General features: G+C 49.2%; 5 protein-coding genes across 5 annotated transcripts; 3 read left to right on the top strand and 2 right to left on the bottom strand.

Moving 5' to 3' along the window:
- Window positions 1-454: 454 nt before the first annotated feature.
- Window positions 455-2,085, top strand: FOBCDRAFT_308 (uncharacterized protein). Its single transcript, XM_031180558.3, has 5 exons — window positions 455-665; window positions 725-951; window positions 1,014-1,248; window positions 1,297-1,410; window positions 1,458-2,085. Exons 1-5 carry the CDS (start codon window positions 534-536, stop codon window positions 1,908-1,910), a joined length of 1,161 nt encoding a protein of 386 aa, XP_031041326.1. The 5' UTR covers window positions 455-533; the 3' UTR covers window positions 1,911-2,085.
- Window positions 2,086-3,191: 1,106 nt separating this feature from the next.
- Window positions 3,192-5,757, bottom strand: FOBCDRAFT_210048 (uncharacterized protein). Its single transcript, XM_059609299.1, has 4 exons — window positions 5,697-5,757; window positions 5,015-5,631; window positions 4,397-4,967; window positions 3,192-4,341 (listed from the first exon to the last, which is right to left on the bottom strand). The coding sequence occupies exons 1-4, from the start codon at window positions 5,726-5,728 to the stop codon at window positions 3,585-3,587; spliced, it is 1,977 nt and encodes a 658-aa protein (XP_059463752.1). The 5' UTR covers window positions 5,729-5,757; the 3' UTR covers window positions 3,192-3,584.
- Window positions 5,758-6,512: 755 nt separating this feature from the next.
- FOBCDRAFT_125136 (major facilitator superfamily domain-containing protein) lies at window positions 6,513-7,964 on the top strand (the record flags this gene model as incomplete). Its single annotated transcript, XM_031180556.2, has 3 exons — window positions 6,513-6,693; window positions 6,743-6,840; window positions 6,888-7,964. 3 exons carry the CDS (start codon window positions 6,513-6,515, stop codon window positions 7,962-7,964), a joined length of 1,356 nt encoding a protein of 451 aa, XP_031041324.1.
- A 2,547-nt stretch (window positions 7,965-10,511) lies between these two features.
- FOBCDRAFT_151012 lies at window positions 10,512-12,534 on the top strand. The gene has a single exon (XM_031180555.3). The coding sequence runs from the start codon at window positions 10,711-10,713 to the stop codon at window positions 12,451-12,453; it is 1,743 nt and encodes a 580-aa protein (XP_031041323.3). The 5' UTR covers window positions 10,512-10,710; the 3' UTR covers window positions 12,454-12,534.
- Window positions 12,535-12,663: 129 nt separating this feature from the next.
- On the bottom strand, window positions 12,664-18,337 carry FOBCDRAFT_172665 (uncharacterized protein). The gene is made up of 5 exons (XM_031180553.3): window positions 17,778-18,337; window positions 16,498-17,726; window positions 16,340-16,370; window positions 16,068-16,087; window positions 12,664-15,867 (listed from the first exon to the last, which is right to left on the bottom strand). Exons 1-5 carry the CDS (start codon window positions 18,141-18,143, stop codon window positions 12,780-12,782), a joined length of 4,734 nt encoding a protein of 1,577 aa, XP_031041321.2. The 5' UTR covers window positions 18,144-18,337; the 3' UTR covers window positions 12,664-12,779.
- Between the last annotated feature and the right edge of the window lie 463 nt (window positions 18,338-18,800).

The following is an 18,800-nucleotide window of genomic DNA, read 5'->3' as shown; positions in this document are numbered from 1 at the left end:
AATAGCAGCCTTGAACATGATCTACAGACGCACAAGTCAGGTCGAAAAGATTAACCACCTGAAGAATAATTACTCGCGCCGTTGTAGATCCCCGTTCATACAATGTCTCCGGCTGTCAGTTAATGGGCCACTTCCGCCAGCTCCTTGCCAATGCATGATTAGTACCTGCGGATCAATGCCGGATAAAGATGATTGCTCCGTATAGCGAACCTGGCACGCCATGTTATATGTGCGATCTGCAGGGGCTGCGGAGCCGCACGGTTCACCAAGCTATGCCTGAATTAATGGTCTTAGCAGTCTTAGCAGGAGTTTTAGAAGCATGCGGTAGAAGGGAATGTAACTTAAATGTCATAGCAGGCTTGTCTGATGCAGGTTTTTCGGCACTGCTCCCGCCGGTAGTGGCGAGGAGGATTTCACTTTAATAGACTTTGCCTGTCACCTGCGTCTGTGTTGTGTTTTGTTCTGTTTTGTTCTTTATCACAGTTTTGCTTTTTCTTCGGTTCACAGATCTTGGTCCCAAAGATTCGGTAACCATGGGTATCGAGGAACAGTTCATCCTCCTCTCGTTGGGGCTCGTCACCATTGGAGTGAGAATGGGCGTGCGAATCCGACAGATTGGGTTTGGGGGATGGCAGTTGGATGATTATCTGATGCCCTTCACAGGTGTAAGTGGCGCAATTACCTGCATATGCACAGGACCGTTTGCTGACCCTGTGTCTTGTAGCTTGTCTTCACTGCGGAAACAGTTGCTGCGTATCTCGTCGGTGCCAAGTTCCAGGGCTTGACGAATAGTTACATGACGGATCAAGAACGCGCCGACATCGATATGAATGGGCAAGAACATTATAATCGGGTTTGGGGATCCAAGATCCAGGTGATAGGCTGGTCCTTTTATGCTTGTATTCTCTGGTGCCTCAAGTTTTGCGTCACTGCGTTTTATGGGCGTCTTACGTATGTTTTTTTTTTTTTTTTTTTTGGCTGTTGGTAGTGAGGATGTTTGCTGACCTTGGCAGATCTGGATTGACGCATCTCAAGACTCGAGTGACGATCGCGTATATCATTCTTGGTGTTTCATACGCTGTTGTCGCGCTTACGATTTTACTGTCTTGTCAACCTTTTCATCACTTTTGGCAAGTCTCGCCAGACCCTGGACTTCTTTGCCAACCGACCAAGTCGCCGGCTTATGTGTTGGTTGTTGTTATTCCCAACATCTTGACGGATATCTACCTTCTCTCCATTCCGCTACCTGTAAGTCATCTACTCTATGCTGCGATGTTTAAATCTGACCGTTTGCAGCTTCTCTGGGGCGTAAACATTAGTTTGCGACGCAGACTCACGCTCATGCTGCTCTTCAGCGGTGCCCTCTTCATCATGATGGCGGGTACAATTCGCGCCGTAACAATTCTCACAGTAAGTTGAACAACATCTACAAGAGACCATTCACTAACAAATACCAGGCCGGTCCAAATGGCGCAGTCGCAGGAAGTCAATGGGCATGTCGCGAAACATTCGTCGCAATAATCGTCACAAACCTCCCCATAATCCAACCCCTCATCCGCAAAGGCGCCAGCATGATCGGTCTCAGCGTGCTCTTCAGCCGCGGCACCAAATCCGCATCACAAAGCCACCAGCTCCGCAGCAGCGAAATGGGCGGGAGCCGTTTCAACACTAGCCGCCGCCGCGGGCCTGGCAGTTCGCACCCGCTAGCGACGGTTCCCCAGACCACGGCCTGGGCCAGCGATGAGCACATCCTCCCTGAAGCTGGGAAACCTGCCGGGGCTGGGGGTGGTATCGTGGTTGCGCAGGAGATCAGCGTGCAGTCTGAGGTCACTACGGAGGGTGATCGTGGGAGGAGGGGACCTGAGGGGAATGACTGGGGGTACAAGACGAGTGTGTCAAGGAGTCCATAAGGGCATGGCTTGGCTTGGGCACCAATGCGATGATAGGCTACGTCGTTTGGGAACAGGGAAAAGGGATCTAGCGCTGGAATTAGAGATGGGAGTAACTTTGGCCCGCAAGGACTTATTCTTTTCTATACCTATACTATACTATCACAATTAATGCTAATGCGAAAAGACCTTCTCGAACACTGACCTGTGCTAAACATGTTTGCGTCGTAATTCGTTTGGGAAATTATCCACTCTGAGTGGATTTGGTGAGCACTCGTAAACCCGCGGAGACCCGGATGATCGACATCCGGTGGATGGAGTCAATTTACAGGGATCAAGGTTTTAGCGTATCTTCAACGGGAGCTCTGTCAGATATCATAAATCCCTGACATGTCACCACAGAAAAAAAGGAGAGTTGGAGAGTTCCGAATTTCCGAGGGTCGTACTGTTTGAGGAGTCTTGAAGGCCAATCTACGGTTTGGATAACCGAGGTACACTCTTTTTGCCAATGCTATAACTCATATCAATCTAGCACAGTCAAGACCGTGAATAATACTTGAACCAAGCTAAAGTTAGCCTCCGAGTCCAGTGTAACTAAACTGGTGGCCGTTGAAGGATCCCATGTCTAACCACAAAACACAGTAGGAAGGAGACCGTTACATGATGTATTAAGCGATGGTGAAGCTTAGTTTGGGGTAGCATGGGTTCATCGTGATACAGATACAGGTGAGATATACCTCTGAACCTTGGTAATAGCCCGGAGGTTAGCAGGATCTGCATGTAACGTTTTATTATCCGCATGAACTAAATCTCAGGACGAGTTAAATCTCCGTTGAGCTATTGAAACGGGTTATAGTACTTCGGTATATTTCTATTCGAGGTGATCGTTGCGTATTTCTCGATATAACCTGTCTTGGCCCCTTGGCGATGTTATGCAATTTTTTGACCAGCTTCTCAATCAAGACTTCAATGCCATATTGGTATGTCTCATTTCCAACTCGCGATGTCACAGGTTCAAAATAGTTCTGCTGGCCCGTGATATTATAGCAGGCTTCTTATACTGCCATGACTCGGTGTCCTCGTACGATTTCACCCCTTCGATTCAGAACTTCCCAATCTGCAACCGAGATGTAACCCACCACCGACTGCAAAGTTTCGGCTCCGCTTTCTTTTCGGGTACCTTGTTACGAAGCCTTATTACCGTTAAGCTACCGCAAAGCTACCGATTCGCTCAACTGATCTTACAACAGGCTTCTTAAGATAGAGTTTCTAAATCTAAAATTAGTTTCAACGGATATTCGTCTTAGAAGCAAGGGCATAGTTGAACAGGCTATCAGCTAGATACTCTGCGGATCTGTCCGAAGGGTTCCAAATTTTGTTTGTTCCACTCGAATTATGCAACAGATGCTGATGTCTGGTAGTATCTTGGCAGTTGTTAGCTCTACCAATGTCTTCAAGGTGGGAGGAAAGGACAACATGAGACTAGATTTGGTGATACATCCGTGGATTTCAGTATAAGCCAGTCTCATGTATTGTTCCCCTAAGAGTCATGTAACGTCATGCGCTTTTCTTATAACCCTTGTCCCTGACCTCTCTACAGAGAGGAAGGTAGTAAACCCTCGCTCAGACCCGGCCTCAATTCCAAATTGGCCTATTCTTGCCTTTCCAGCGATAATCTTATACTCATTCCCCAGATTATAGCTCACGCATCCCATTCCACAAATTACCAACATCCGTAAACTCCACCTCCTGCAACATAGACCACCAATTCGGAAACGGATCCGGTACCGAAGCATTAACCGCCGCTCCCATATTACTCGACACTTGAACTTGGCTCGCCACAGTTTCTTCTTCTCGTCTTGCTGAGTTTCGATCTGCATGGCTGATCTGCTGCAAATGCTGATCCGACCTATCGACAATTCGATATTCATGAATTGATTGGTGAAGAGTTTCAAAATCTGCTCTTGATCTTCCCCGGTAGCGTCCTGCGTCTTCGGTTGCTCTTTTGTATAAGAGTGATGAGTTCTGAATCGTTTTGATCTGTTCTGTTAGCTTTAGACTCGTGGGTGGGGGAGTGAGCCTTACCCAGCCTCCTGCTAGTTCCCAAGCGTTCTGGAACTCTTCTAAATACTCTAGTCCCCAGTTCATCAACTGCTCAGCCTTTGAGCTTCGGTCAAGATTCATCCTGGGAAATCGAAATACGTAGAGATTGAGAAAACAGGCGGTGAAGGCACAAAAGCCGGAAAAGGGCGTCATTAGCGGAATCCCACACTCAGATGCTTCTTGGAGCAAAGATGCTATCTGTTCAGCTGCGTTGAAGAGCTCTCTGGCACTTTCGTCCCACCAACCTGGTGGTGCTTCGGCCTCTAGAAGGGGAGGATCGACGGGGCCGCGAGGTGTCAAGTCGGCTGTTGGTAAGAAGGGGAAGTATTCTCGATGAAGCATGATCGTACTAAATAAATGTTAGCATACTCTTCCACCAACAGCCACTTGATTTTGGCTCTCACCTCAAGTAGTACAGCATGTTCAAGTAAATGAACGACTCCCCATGTCCCAACGTCATGTGCACCACAACACTATGCTGCGGATAGCAAAGCCTCTCATGCTGACTCTTCCTCCATTCTTCCAACCTATCCCGACACTGTGACCAAGCAGACCCAGGAACCCAAGGACAATTCTCAGGCGCACACATACCCGGTGCACAGCGCCCATTATTAAAAACAAACGACATTGCTTGAGCATAAATGTCGAACCCAGTCGCAATCGTTTCGAAACTTTGTGCCAGTCCAGATAAATCACCAGTGCAAATATGATCGAGCGAAGCTGCGTCAAAGCCGAATGCAAAGTCGGTGTAGTTCAATGGTCGAGGGACTTTGAGCTTGTGCATCTCGGACATTGGAAGCATACGCGGGTTATATGTTCCTGAGTTGATGGTGCAGTCCATGATGAAGCACGCCCAGTATGTTCGAGCTTCTACTGCAATGGCCATGACGTCTGTATCGTTGTTTTGAGACATGTCGAGAGGATGGGGACTGACTCGGGAGCTGTGAAGTGACTGCATGATACGTATTGCGATTCCTCGGTGACATTAGCATAGTTCTCCTTGGGAATAAATATGAACTTACCGCAGTGCATCCAAGCTTTGTGATACTCTCTCACGCCCCATTCATAAAGCGTCAAGATGAGCAAAGCCTGGACGACTTGAACCTTTGGCGGTTGAAGAATAGCATCAGATAAGGTGCTCCAAGCATAAGAAGCATAGCATTCGCTAGTCTTCAAGCTTTTCAACCAATCTCCTGTGACAATGGAGCATTGCTTTCGTGTAATAGCAAGTATCGTCGCTAGCAAAGCCTTGCTCTCCTTGGACCGAGCAGTTTGATACTCCTTGATAAAAGCAGATGCCTGCAGTATCCTCAGTTCCGGGAACTTGGCAGTAAAGATATTCAAAGCCTTTAGAATAATCCCAATCGGTAGACGAGCGAGATGCTCATCCACAGTATCAGGCGTATGATATGAAGTCGTCTGCCTCGATGAGACAGGGCTCGGTATAGGCTGAAACCCCGACGTGCTCGAAATCACCGAGACATCATCCCTCGGCGTCAAACCCGCTTCATGAGCTCTCCTCACAGCTTTCTTGGCAGATCTCACAACAGGTCTTGTGATTTCACAGCCCGATGTTCCGAGTCGTTGACATCGTTGGCATGGTGCACTTCCGGTGTGAACGCACTTGACTTTTGCTTTTCTTCACAACACCCAATTAGCCGCACAGGTCAATGGCTTAGTTGAACGGGGCTATAGGGTTCTTACCGGCAATGCTCGCAGGATAAACTGGACCGCATGGTTCTGGATATGGCGGGAATGGGCGGGTTGTCGGCTTTGGAGAAGGTGAGGAGCGAATAAAATTGAGACTCCGGTTTTCGGATCTCGGGTTTGGTGGAGGAGTTTGTAGTGGAGATGGGTATGACCGACTTCCGATCATCACAAAATTTGAGACTGTGAGAATAAACTAATCAAAGAGTGCACTAAGTTGATCATAAGTTATCCTCAAGTATCATAAGATGTTTTAAACCTGTATAAATATTTCTCTCGCACAAGATGAAAGCTTCAAATCCCTGTCCTATCCTCACCTGAGCCAGCATATTTACCTGACAACGCAACTCAACATTTCAGTTGGAGATAACACTAATGCAATCAATATGGCTGAATATTCTCTGTGATATTTAGATATCCATTGTGCTATATATTTCTATTTATTATACATCTTTGGTTCCTACTTAGCGTCAAAGTTTCGCTTCATAAGACATCTTCCACTTCTTGTCCAAAAATAACCTGTCTTTACGGATCACAGGAAAACCAAAGAATTGTGTATAATTTCACACCATGATCTACTCAAACATATCATGAAAGACACATATGTTCGACAATGTCACAATAATAAGCTCTTCAAGTTGTAGTCCACGCCCCAGCTCCACCCCGAAAGCCACCCGATGTCAATGTCAGATCAAGGGCGCATCCGCATCCGCCGATCATCGGCCGACTTAATCTTCATCTCTATAAGAAAATTTTATGATCCCCGAATATCAAAGCCAAGAAAACCCCCCAAACATTGGAATTGTAACAGTCATGAGCCAAACTTCGATTGAGCTGCGTCAAGACCCGGGCCGTGAAGAGGGCTTTGCTTCTTCGGGTCTTGACCTTACGAGCACTCACGAGAACGAAGCTTCTTCTCTTCCACCGGTTGATGGCGGGAAGGATGCGTGGTTGTTCTTGGCGGCTTCTTTTATGGTTGAGGCTCTTACATGGGGTGAGTCTCATCTGAATTTGTTGGATTCATCCACTGACTGGTTGGATAGGCTTCCCGTTCGCATTCGGTGTATTCCAAGATTACTACAGTACCAATGCCCCCTTTGAAGGATCGTCAGCCATCGCCGTCATCGGTACTTGTGCCATGGTATGCCCTATCGCCTCCTCTCTATCACACTCTGCTCACATCCATAGGGTATCATGTATCTCGGCCTCCCCTTCACAATGAGCCTTCAACGTCTCTACCCAAGACAAAGCCGCTGGTCTCCGATGATCGGCCTCTTCATCATGTGCATCGCCCTCGCCCTAAGCTCATTCTCACAAAACACCACTCATCTCATCCTCACCCAAGGCGTTCTCTACGCCATCGGTGGTTCCATATCATACTGTCCTTGTATCCTTTACATGGACGAATGGTTCGCCAAGCGTAAGGGGTTTGCGTTTGGAATCATGTGGTCTGGGACCGGTCTTGCGGGCTTTGCTTTACCACTTCTTTTTGAGAAATTTCTGCATGAATATGGGTTTCGCACCACCTTGAGGATTTGGGCGGTTTCTTTGTTCTTGTTGACGTTGCCGTTGGCGTATTTCATCAAGCCGCGTTTGCCGTACTCTGCGACGAGGCATATTAATCCTTTCAAGTTGGGCTTTGCGTTGAGACGAAACTTTTTGCTTCATCAACTGGCTAACATTGCCCAGGCTTTGGGCTTCTTCTTGCCTGGGATCTATCTCCCGTCGTACGCTCGGACTGCTCTTGGAGCCGGGTCTTTTGCGTCTGCTCTCACAGTTCTTCTTATCAATGTCGCTTCAGTCTTTGGCTGCGTTGCCATGGGGGCACTTACAGATCGACTACATGTTACAGACTGCTTCATGATTTCAGCAGCCGGTACAACACTGAGCACATTTCTCCTCTGGGGCTTCTCAACGAGCCTGCCCATTCTGTATGTCTTCTGCATATTCTACGGCATCTTTGCAGGTTCATACACATCAGCCTGGACAGGCATCATGCAAATGGTATCATCAACACCCTCCAACACTCGTACTAGCGGAACATCATTTGATCCCGCCATGGTACTAGGCGTCCTCTCAGCGGGACGGGGAATAGGAAACATAGCGTCCGGCCCATTAAGTGGAGCGTTAATAAAGGGGATGCCGTGGCAGGGCCAAGCAGCAGGTGGATACGGAACAGGATATGGCACGCTGATTGTATTTACCGGTGCCACGGCATTGGCCAGTGGCGCCACATTTATCTTTAGAAGGGTTGGATGGATGTGAACGCCAAATCTCAGGATCATCGCTCTATAGGCTCAAAAAGTACCATGCACCACTTTTGAAATCTGATCCCTAAATGCCTGACTCGACAGATGAAACAGCCCTCAACCTAAATCGAAAAACCCTTGGAATTAGATGGGCGCACGCCAATGGCATGGTCCAACTGACACGCCTAGTCTGACCTTACCAGTAGAAAACGGGGTCGATGAACTGCTTATGACACCATGCTTATGCGAGTCTTTCGGTGAGCCACTCGGCCGAAATGGCTTCTAGACTGCGTTCTTTTTCTGCTAACCCGGGATGGGGTCGTTGGTGAGTAGGTATTCGATACTGACACATGTATATCTAATCGCTCATGTCGTTTCTTTCCAAAGGGGGGAGATGTTTCCTCTTTCCATATCCCTCTTCTGACGATCATCAAAATTAACTTGCACATAAATATGGCCCTTCAAGCAGATCACGCGACATCAACAGCCCGCGGCCAAGACTACAAGACTCAAAACGCGGTCCTCAAATCAAAGATCAGCTCTTTGCAATGCGAAATTCAAGAAATACGGTCTTTACTCGAGAGTCATAAACATTGCAGCAAAAATCCTCAAACCACTACAACAGCACTGGATTCAAAAGCGGAAGAAGCAGCATCTCTGAAGTGTCCAGCTTAAGAGAAACAACGTAACAATGAACGATACAGGAATCTGAGATTAATGCTGACTAGGTGTCTCAGTTTGTGTTCCGGTGAAACGGGAACGCTGAAGAAATTATTGGTGTAGGCTGGCGGGAGGGGCTGAGATCGAATCGACGGAATGGGACGAGGATTAATTTAGGAGGGCTTGATACCATGGAATGATTGGGACTTAGAATGACGACGGAATACCACGGACGGCATAAAGTAATAATGAGCATGATACCTTTTTTTTTTCTTCTCTTTTCAAATATGCCTCACACCTTTCTTTTCGTTTCTCAAGGTAAAGTCGTGTCACTATTGTCGCATGTCGTTCAGCCTAGGTCACATCCAAGAGATGGGGTACATACATGATCGCTTAGAGAGTTCAGCTACGTGGCACCCGATCTGGAGGACGCAATTTCTTGGCACGCGATAGAGTGCGAGAGTCTCTTGTCGATCGTCGATGTGTTATCCCGAAAACTGGTAAAATAAGCCGAGGTCTGTGGAGATGGTAATATATTATCCGTATTGGGTCAGGTCATAAGTTATCATTCAGCCTTTCACAACTTTGCCGATCAGCCCCAGATTAATCTGATGTCTTTCATATGCTACAGGGCGGAGATTATTTTGAGTTTGTGAACTCAAGGGTTTGAGAAAGTGACAGGTGATACTACTGCAAGCTATGTCCATCATCACCCTCGCAATGCTACGATATGTGCTGTACGCGCCCGTTGACGCGAATAACGCGGGTTTATAGTCGACATAGTAAACTTAAGTTTCTCACATGTCATGCGTGGCGGTGTATAATTGGAGGTTTTGATCGCCAATAGGGTCTCATGAACTTTATGAGATAGCTAAACCTGGTATATACAGGCCACCCTTCAAGTCACCGTGCTGTTCCCGGGAACTGCGCCTTTACTTGAGATTCTCTACTCCTCACTGGGGTGAAGGAGTTGTAATAGATATGTCAAACTCACCTACTACAGCATCACCATGACATCAGCATGATCCGGGTTTCTGACTGCAGCTGTGACTATCCGGGGTTTCTACAGGCATAGTCCCTGCATACCTCATAACTATCTCGCCAATAGAAGTTTTAAGGAGTTTCTTAACAGACAGTGAAGACTATGTACGTGTTGTTTGTATGAAGCGCAAGCTATGGCAGCTATGACTTTCTTGACAACGGGATGCATGTCCCTGTCAATATAGTTGAGGGCTAGGATATTATTTCCTGTAACGCTTTTCTCTGCTGGAAACTCAATGATAGCTGATACATCGAGCGTATTTCAAGAACTCCCTTCTTCCACCATCCTTGCAACATGTTTCTTCGAACTTCAATAACTAGATCAGTTCTTTGTTCAACACCTGGTCATGCTTGCTAACTCAGCTCTCTCACTCACTTTCTGGTCAGTTTCTAACTCTAATGCCAGTTAAATGTTACAAACTGCATCACTCCAAGTGACTAGCACTATGACTTGAAGTTTCATATCTCATATGGTGTTGTTTAACTCCACTCATGTGGGATACTGGTCCGACGTGACTGAGAAAGCAGACTGCGAACCCAACTGAGGCATTAAATTGTAAAACCTCTTCAGCAGTAACTGCCTAATCATATTGTAGGACTCTAGCACCTGTTTCTCATTTGAGAAACTATTACAGAAGTGTTACTGTGCGTGCGTGTAAGAGATGTGAGTCGGTTGAACGTGAGCAGCCAGACAGCGAAGCAACTCTGTCTATCTTGCAAACAGCTTCAGAATAACTAGTTTAATTAATCGCTTCAAACTCCTGTTTATCATAGTCTACATTTAAGTCAGCAATGTCTTAGGCTTCGCTTCAGCATTAAATTTCCTGACTGATCAACTCCGTCGTAAAACAGTATGCGATCCTTACATACTGTATTCAACACTGTATCCGGTGATCAGTCTTCACCATGGTTCAGCAAACGTATACTACAGAGTCATTTCCCATCACTAAAGATCATATAATCCATCATGGCTGGTCATGTTCTGAATGTCAAGATATTTTATGAAGTCTATCGTCTCTATCGTTGATAAATAATCCCCCTCTCCAATCGATAAATGCCGAATGCGACCAGACCCGCTTGCGTCATCGCCACCCTCATCACTCACTAACAAGAAACACTCAACGCATCACCTCACCTCACATCACTTCCCTCATCATAACCTCCTCGTTCCCATCCTCATCCCTCAAGAAATGCCACAGTCTCAAAACTCAATCGACCTCGAACTCAACCGCCTCAACTCCCCCTTCTCAGACTCCTCCTCCGACCCGGATCTTCCGCTCACCATGGATCCACCAGCACCTAAACCGCGCTGGCTCGATCCTCGCCCATCCAGCATCTTCACACGTATCACATCCTCTGTAAAACCGTTTGCGCAATATCTTAGACATGTTCTCCGTCCGAGATTGACGTGGCGATATGTCGCGTGCTCTGTTATCGGCGTTTACGTGCTTTATTGCTTTGTTACATGGCAGCCGTTCTTCTCGTCACGATTACCGGCTTATTCGGGACCGCATGACGTAGGGGCTATTGATCTGGAGATTCCACTTGAAAAACCGAAGCGTTTGTCTGAGACGCTTTTGAAGAGTACGAAAAAGCCGGCGTTTGAGGTTGAGAGTGTGTTGTTTACGGTGTATTATCCTGCTGTTAAGGGCGCCAGGTCAAAGGATGCGCCGCATCCTTGGGTGCCGAAACCACTGAGTCTTACAGCGGAGGGATATGCGCGCGCAGCGGGTGTGAACAACTTCATCATCCGACCCATCTTCACATTTGCGCTCTGGGTTCTCGTGGGCAGTATCAAGATCCCCGCCAAAGTCGACGTACCACTCTTGGGTTCCGACGGGGAGAAGTTTCCCGTCATGGTGTTTTCGCACGGATCTGTGAGTTCGAGAACGGATTACACGCACTATCTCGGTGAACTCGCCAGTCGGGGCCACGTCATCGCTGCCCTTGAACATCGCGATGGAAGCTGTCCCGGTAGTATGGTCCAGATCAAGAATAAGAAGGACAGACCTGTGTTTCTCTTGAAGGAGGGCGATCTCATTTCCGAGCCGCCTATGAACGATACGTTGCTCAAGAAGGAGCAGCTTGCGTTTCGCACGGAGGAGATCATGCAGGCTATTCGGGTCCTGAAGGATGTCAATGACGGCAAGGGCAAGGATATCTTCACATCTAGCTCTCGAGGCGAAGGCAGTACATTGGATGGATGGAAGGATCGCTTGGACTTTAAGCACCTCACCATCAACGGCCACTCCTACGGCGCGACAGGCGCTCTCCAAGCCCTCAAAACAGCCAACACCACCGCTGCAAATCCCGCCATCGGCGGTATCGCTCTCGACCCCGGCAAGTCTAGCGGTCAACTCAACACCAACATTCCCGTGCCTCTCCTCGTCGTGCACTCCAACTCCTGGTCCAAAACCCACAGTATCTTCTTTGGCCGTCCTCACTTCGACACAGTTCTCGACCTCGTACGCGGCGTGCGCGACAAAGTCGGTTCAGCATGGTTTCTCACGAGCGTTGGAACGGCGCATCCCAGTGTAACCGATGCACCCCTCCTACAGCCATTGCTGCTCAACTTTGCGACTGGCGCTACTGCTGATGTGAAGAAGGCGCTGGGGGAGTATGTTAAAGTGACGATGGACTTCTTGGAGTTTACAAAGACGAACAAGGAGAATGGGGTGCTGGATGAGGCGGTTACGCATGAGAAGTATGGGGAGTGGGTTAGTAAGGAGAGGGAGAAGAGTTTTCCCAAGGAGTATGCCAAGTATTGGGAGGTTCATGTCTGTCCACTCGATCAGGATAAGTAGACACTAATAGTACTAATGCACGTTCTCCTTCATCTCCATCCAAGACTCACGTCAGATGCATTCGCGATACCTCAATTGACGGCGTGACTCAAGCATCAGGCCTCAATTAATGCTTTATGGTTGCGAGGCCTCTTCACAATATTGTCTCAATGAGATTGTGTCTAAAGACATGTCTGGATACGAAAGAAAACCCTGCGGTCAATGACTCCTCAGCTAAGATATATACAAGAGTATTAATGACCTACCGCAGCATAACTGCCCACTCCTTCACTAAACATTGCTCTTCTCCATATCGGATGTACTTCAACGACTCACACATGTGGCCTTCAAAGAAACGCCGCTGGTGAACTGCCAAATCCACTACTTCTACCATCTCCCTGGTTCCGTCGGCAACTCAAAAATTGGTCCACCATCGTCTTGCTACCCATCGCTTGAGCATCAGACTCTCGATCCCTCATCACGTCTCCCGGCTGTCTCTCTATTGTCTGAGATCTAATCGGAGACTTCAGGCCAAAGTCTCCTCGAAGAGCAGGTGATCCGATTCTAGGAGGTTGGGTATTTGTAAGAGCACGAACCCCAGGGCTTGACTTGGTTGGTGAGCCTTGCCAACCAGTGACGCGTGTCCGGGACCGTCTCTTGTTGATAGATTCCTCTGGGGTCGAATTGAGACGTCCTATTGTATTTAGTGATCGCATACGCGGCATCTCCTTCACCAAACCTGTGTCTGGAATGTATCCGCTTGAGCCGACACTTGGCAGAGATGGCACCGCTCGCAAGCTGCTCCTAGGCGGTATAGATGGGAGCCGCTCTTTGGTATAAGTATTAGCTTTATAGCTCGGTGCTGCATTCTCATCGTATCCTATGAAGACTTGACGCGTTGATCTTGCCGGATTACCTCCGTCTTGAAAGGTTTGCGCATTACCCTTCACGTTGCTCAGAGGGCTACGATTTGTTGCGCCGTCATTTGTAGGTGCGAAATGCTCGGGTGTTGATCCCATAGAAGCGTTTTCTCTAACATGACCCAGTGTTGGAAGCACGTCGTTCCATTTCTCTCGCTTGGTGGGTGTCAAAGGTGCTTCGAGCTGTGACACTTTTGAGCTAAGCCAGGTCTTCCATTCTACAGAACTCGCCGTGGATGTATCTCGTTGGTGTTGACGGTATGACAGTCGGTCAGGTACCTCTGGCGGTGGTCCAGGGTCGTTGTAGATGCAGGTCTCATTCTGTCCCACGGTGTTCTCTGAAGCTGAATGCACCGGATTTGCATCATCGCCCGCACAAGAGTAAACACTTTCCGTATCTCCCACCTGCAGGTCCTTCCCTGAAGATGGGCTGCTGTCTTGACGCGTAGGAAGGCACAAGGTCGATAGCGAATGTAGATACCGTGATCCCTGAAAAGCACCTTGTTCGTCTTCAGAGTTCATCTGGCTTGCTCTAAGAGCGCGGCGATAAGGACTTGGGGAACGGAACGATTGACAAGAAGGACTTGCGAAAAATGCAGAGCTCCTCTGGGTGATCGTCTTATGTGGTTCCAGGCCCTGGAGTAGAACACTAGTATGCTCGCTTTCAGAGTGAGTCCTATCATCGCTCCAATTCAATGCAGCCGTATGTTTGACAGTAGATGTGTGGCCGGTTTGGGGCTGGTGCTTGTTCTCATAATCGGGGACCTCAGTGGTTGAGCTTGAACTTCGCGAAGAAGGATCGCCATTGTCTCTGAAAATGTTATCATCAGGCCTGACGCACCTAATTGTGGAGCAATCCCAGTGTCTGTTGATGGATTGACCATCATTATCTCCGGTGTTCGTTCCTCTGGACTTGACCGAGCCTGGTTGAGACTGCATGACCCTATCCGTCGGCTCCTTGCGTGCGAGTCGCTCCATAAGGGCTGAGTAGACACGTTCGCTGTCAACCGACATGTCTGCAATCATGTCTCTAGTTTGCTGCTCCAAATATTCGATCGATCGAACTGATGAAGGAATATGTGTGCCATTCTCTTTAATCACAGAGAGGCGCTGCCTCTCCCAGTCTCCAAAAGTTTCATGGCTTGTCACTGTATTTGTCATCGAGTTCGTCCAGCTGGTGACACGAGACTTGTCGTCAGGAATATGCTGGTCGCCATCTCCAAAGCTCTCGACGCTGCCTTTGCGAGACCTGAGCTGCTGGTTGGACGGTACGTCGTGCAGGGAAGGAACATGCGATGTAACCTGAAACATGGAGGCTTCTTCGGTCGACTCAGCATCTCCGATCTGCAAGCAACTCTCTGCATCCGAATCCTTCTCCACCGCGACTTGTTCATGTTCATGCTGGTCTGAGTTCTCGGAACTCTTTCCTCTGCCAAACAGCCCTCGCAGTCGTGATCTGAGCCCATGAGATACCTTGCGCGCCGTCTTTCGGATGCCTCTCTGCTTTGAACCGGAGATGGTAGAAAGGGTCGAGACTACCGTGTTGTTACTACTATTGCGCATCGACTTTCGGAAGGGAGAGCCTTCGCTTTGTGTGTGCTTTGGGCGTTGTAAAGAAGACGATTGACTCTTTTTCGCATCTTGCTCCTGTATCTGCCGAAATCTCTCTCTGGCAAGTTGAACTGCCAGATCATGATCATCAGCACGGCTGCTTGACCGTGACGCCGCCAGTCGTCGCCGGGTTTTAAGAAAGCCCATCGATGTAGAAGCTCTGAGACTGGCATTGGGGGGCATCGCATCCTTTAGCGGTTCATTTTCGCTATTCGTAGGCAGACGTCGAGGAACTGTAGGCGGCTGGCGAGCCCTTGCAGACCAGGTCTTGCTAGAAATTGTCCCTGTCTCTGCATGCGAGGAAGTCACCATTGACCGGGACTTCCTAACCTTTTTGTAGGATGCAGCCATCGAAGCAGCATCTTCTTCTGGGTTGTAACACGTGTCGGGTGGCTGCAGCATTTCTAGGTAGCGTCGGGTAAGGGAGAAGTTATCTGGTCGTTCGTTATGGAACGACAGCGTGGATGAGGGTCTGGCGTTTGCGTTCCCGAAAGCATGAATTGCGGAAGTTGCTTTTGTCGGAGAATCTCTTCCACCATTCGCTCTGCATGCAAAATTTCTGCGTGGGTGAGCTAACGGCCCGGTAAAGCGAACGCTTTTCTTGCGAGCAATGTTTGAACTGCCATGAACGCTCAGAGCACTGTCAGTCCGCTCAAGGCTGTGTCTGATGACGCTGCCAGTGCCATCACTCTTGTCGGGGTAGAAGCTCGCAGGGTCTCGCGGGAGTGGCATTCCCTCACTGCTATCTCTATCTTGAGCTCGCTGATACGAGACTACAGCAGCAATGTTGGCATCTCGCTCAGCCCTGGCAGGATTGATGGATTCAAGATCGCGGATGGGACTGCGGGCGACAGAGTTGGTCGATTTGCTTCGACTCAGTGGACGGCGATTCTTCTTTCGAGAGCTGTTACGTCGCAGCATTTCTCATAAATGTTCAGATTTGCAACTGCAAATAAGAGTTGGGTATAAATGAAGGCTGATTGTAGACTCGAAAACAACAATATGAAGGATAGAGTGATGCCTTGTTGGTGATGGCACCAAATGAGATAGAACGAAATGGCAGACATGGCCAAGAGTGACTCAACATGCTCAAGGTAAACACACCTAAGGAAGGAACGGGAGCGCTGTTGTATTGTTTGAAGTTGGAACTATTCGCAGGTGAGCAACAGCAAGAGAAAGAACGCTACCTCCGGTACAAGCGCCTCCACCAAGGCACCTACCATCAGGTACCCGCCTTGCCGCGGTGGTCAGGTAGAATTACAACATCGACATGAACAGCACACAAAGCAGGTATCACGATGGAGAAGATTGATCTTGTAATAAGGAGATGTATTGTAATTGAGCAAGCCTAAATCTAGCCTGCCCCATAGACTAACCCATGCATTCAAGCGCACAATGTGATGACAGCTGGTCATCAAGAAGAGCAAGCGCCCCTATCAATGTCATGTAACCCAAACCAAAAAGACCCATAACAATCCGTAATCCCAACATAATGTGTACCCAATGCACCCAGTGATAAGATTATAGATCTTACAGGTTGAGCTCCTTAAGGAACTCCTCAAGCTCCTCATCGACGAGCTCGTGGATCTTCTTGGAGAACTTCTCGGCCTTGGAGCCAAGTTCCTTGGCACCGGTGGTCAGCTTGCCAGAGACGAGGTTGACCTCCTGCTCAACAGCGTGCTTGATCTCCTCGACGCGAGAAGAGGGAGCAGCCTTGTTGACCTTGTAGCTACCAGCCTCAACAATCTTCTTGTAGTCGCTGCAGCCACCACCGTTCCAGGCGAGCAGGTTGGGGGTGTCGGAGGGAATGTCGGAGAGAGCATCCTCAGTGGCGACGGAGATGATGTTCTCCTTGAGCTTCTTGGGGGTGATGGAGGCAAGGGCGTACTCGGAGTCCTCAGCGGGCTGAAGAGAGAGGTAGTAGGCGAGGAGACCAGCAATGTGGGGAGATGCCATGGAGGTACCAGAGATGGTGTTGACGGCGTACTTGGAGCCGATCCAGGTGGACTGAATGTTCAGACCGGGAGCGAAGATGTCAGTGCACTTTCCGTAGTTGGAGAAGTAGGCACGGCTGTCATCAAGAGCAGAGGCACCGACGGTGACGGGCTCAGAGGCGGCAGCGGGGGAGTAGTTGCAGGCATCAGCGTTGTCGTTGCCAGCGGCGACAGCAAAGTGAATACCAGTGCGGACAGCAGCGTTGACGGCAGCATCGAGAGCCTGGGTCTTACCACCACCAAGAGACATGTTGGCGACGGAGCCCTTGAAGCCCTTGCGCTTGCCGTCCTTGGCCTTCTTCTTCTGCTCGAGATGGCTGGTGGCAGCGAACTCGACACCCTTGACAACGTCGGACATGGATCCAGAGCCGTTAGATCGGAGGACCTTGACGGCATAAACGTTGGCCTTCTTGGCAACACCATACTTCTTACCGGCGACAGTACCGGAGCAGTGGGTACCGTGACCGTTGCCATCCTCATCGGCATCGCCGGAGGGGATGGTCTTACCCCAGTGGGCACGACCCTCGAAGTCAACGTGGTCGACGTTGGTGCCAGTGTCAACAATGTAGGCATCGACACCCTCACCACCATCGGAAGAGTAGAGGTACTTGTTGAAGGTACCGAAGTTGAGGGTGTTGCGGTGGGAGATACGGGCAAGACCCCAAGGAGCCTGTCGCTCGGTCTCGCCGTCGCACTTGTCCTCAGTGATCATGTTCTGGGAAACAGGGACCATGGTGTGGACAAGAGTGTCTCGCTCAATGAACTCGACCTGGTTGATGTTAGCTTCTGATGATCATGAGGCATAATCGGAGATACTTACGTCAGGGTGGTTTCGGACCTTCTCGATCATGGACTCGTCAAAGTGGCCGGCATAGCCCTTGAAGGCATCACCGATGTCAAAGGTGTGCTTCAAGCCAGAGAAGGTCTTGTCTGTGAAAGGAACGGAGCGCTTTCGCAGCTCGAGGCGCTCAGTCTCGCCCTGCTTGTGTGTGTCCTGAACCCACATGTGATGGTCGCTGGCAGCGGCATGATCAACATGGTCCTTGAACTTGATGATGTACGAGTCTGGGATGGTCTCGGCATCGATGGAGCTGAGGATGGGAGCAGCCTTGTCGTGGACGGTGCCGACGCTGAAGGAGGCAGCGCTGGCGACAGCCGCCATAGAGAGGGTGAGAGCGGACTTCATGGTGACGAAAGGCGCAATGACGAAGCTGAAGCGACAAAGCTTGTGTTTGGTCTACCTGCGACTCAAAGACAGAAAACAAATGGACAAATTGATGTCCTCGACCGTCTGAATAGATGGAATCAGACGAGATCGATACTTCAAAGGATGGGGAGAGAGATGATGGATATGGATGAGATGATGAAAGGAAGAAGAAGCGATGGCGGCAGCACCTGGGGTAGATAAGCAAAGCACGAGCAGCGTGCGACAGCTCCAGTGTTGCCTCAGCGGGCCTGGGGGACCCGGCAGGAGGGTGTGACGCATCCATCGCTAGGATGGGCGATAACACAGTGGCTGAGTACCGAATATGGTTTAGCGTACGTGCTAGAGGACCAATGGCCGTCACCGAGGCAATGCGATAACGGCACCTGTTTGAGCCAGGTACCTCTTAGCTCTCATGACGGACCGTGTGAGAGTTTAACCATGCACTGAATCTAGAAGGCCGAGGCGGGCTACAATTCAGCCGTCTTGACCCGAGGAATGGTCATGATGAAGATGAGGAGCCTGTTATGGGCGTTTTTACTGAGAGTCAAGAAGGTACAGTGATTATGCGAGTACCCATTCACCGCTTCTGATCGTTTGAGAGTCAACTGATGGCGAGTGATTGCCTCATGTTGACGA

Source organism: Fusarium oxysporum, chromosome I (assembly GCF_013085055.1).
Source record: "Fusarium oxysporum Fo47 chromosome I, complete sequence".
Taxonomy (NCBI): domain Eukaryota; kingdom Fungi; phylum Ascomycota; class Sordariomycetes; order Hypocreales; family Nectriaceae; genus Fusarium; species Fusarium oxysporum.
The sequence above is the reverse complement of the archived record's forward strand: the minus strand, read 5'-3'. Positions and strand labels throughout refer to the sequence as shown.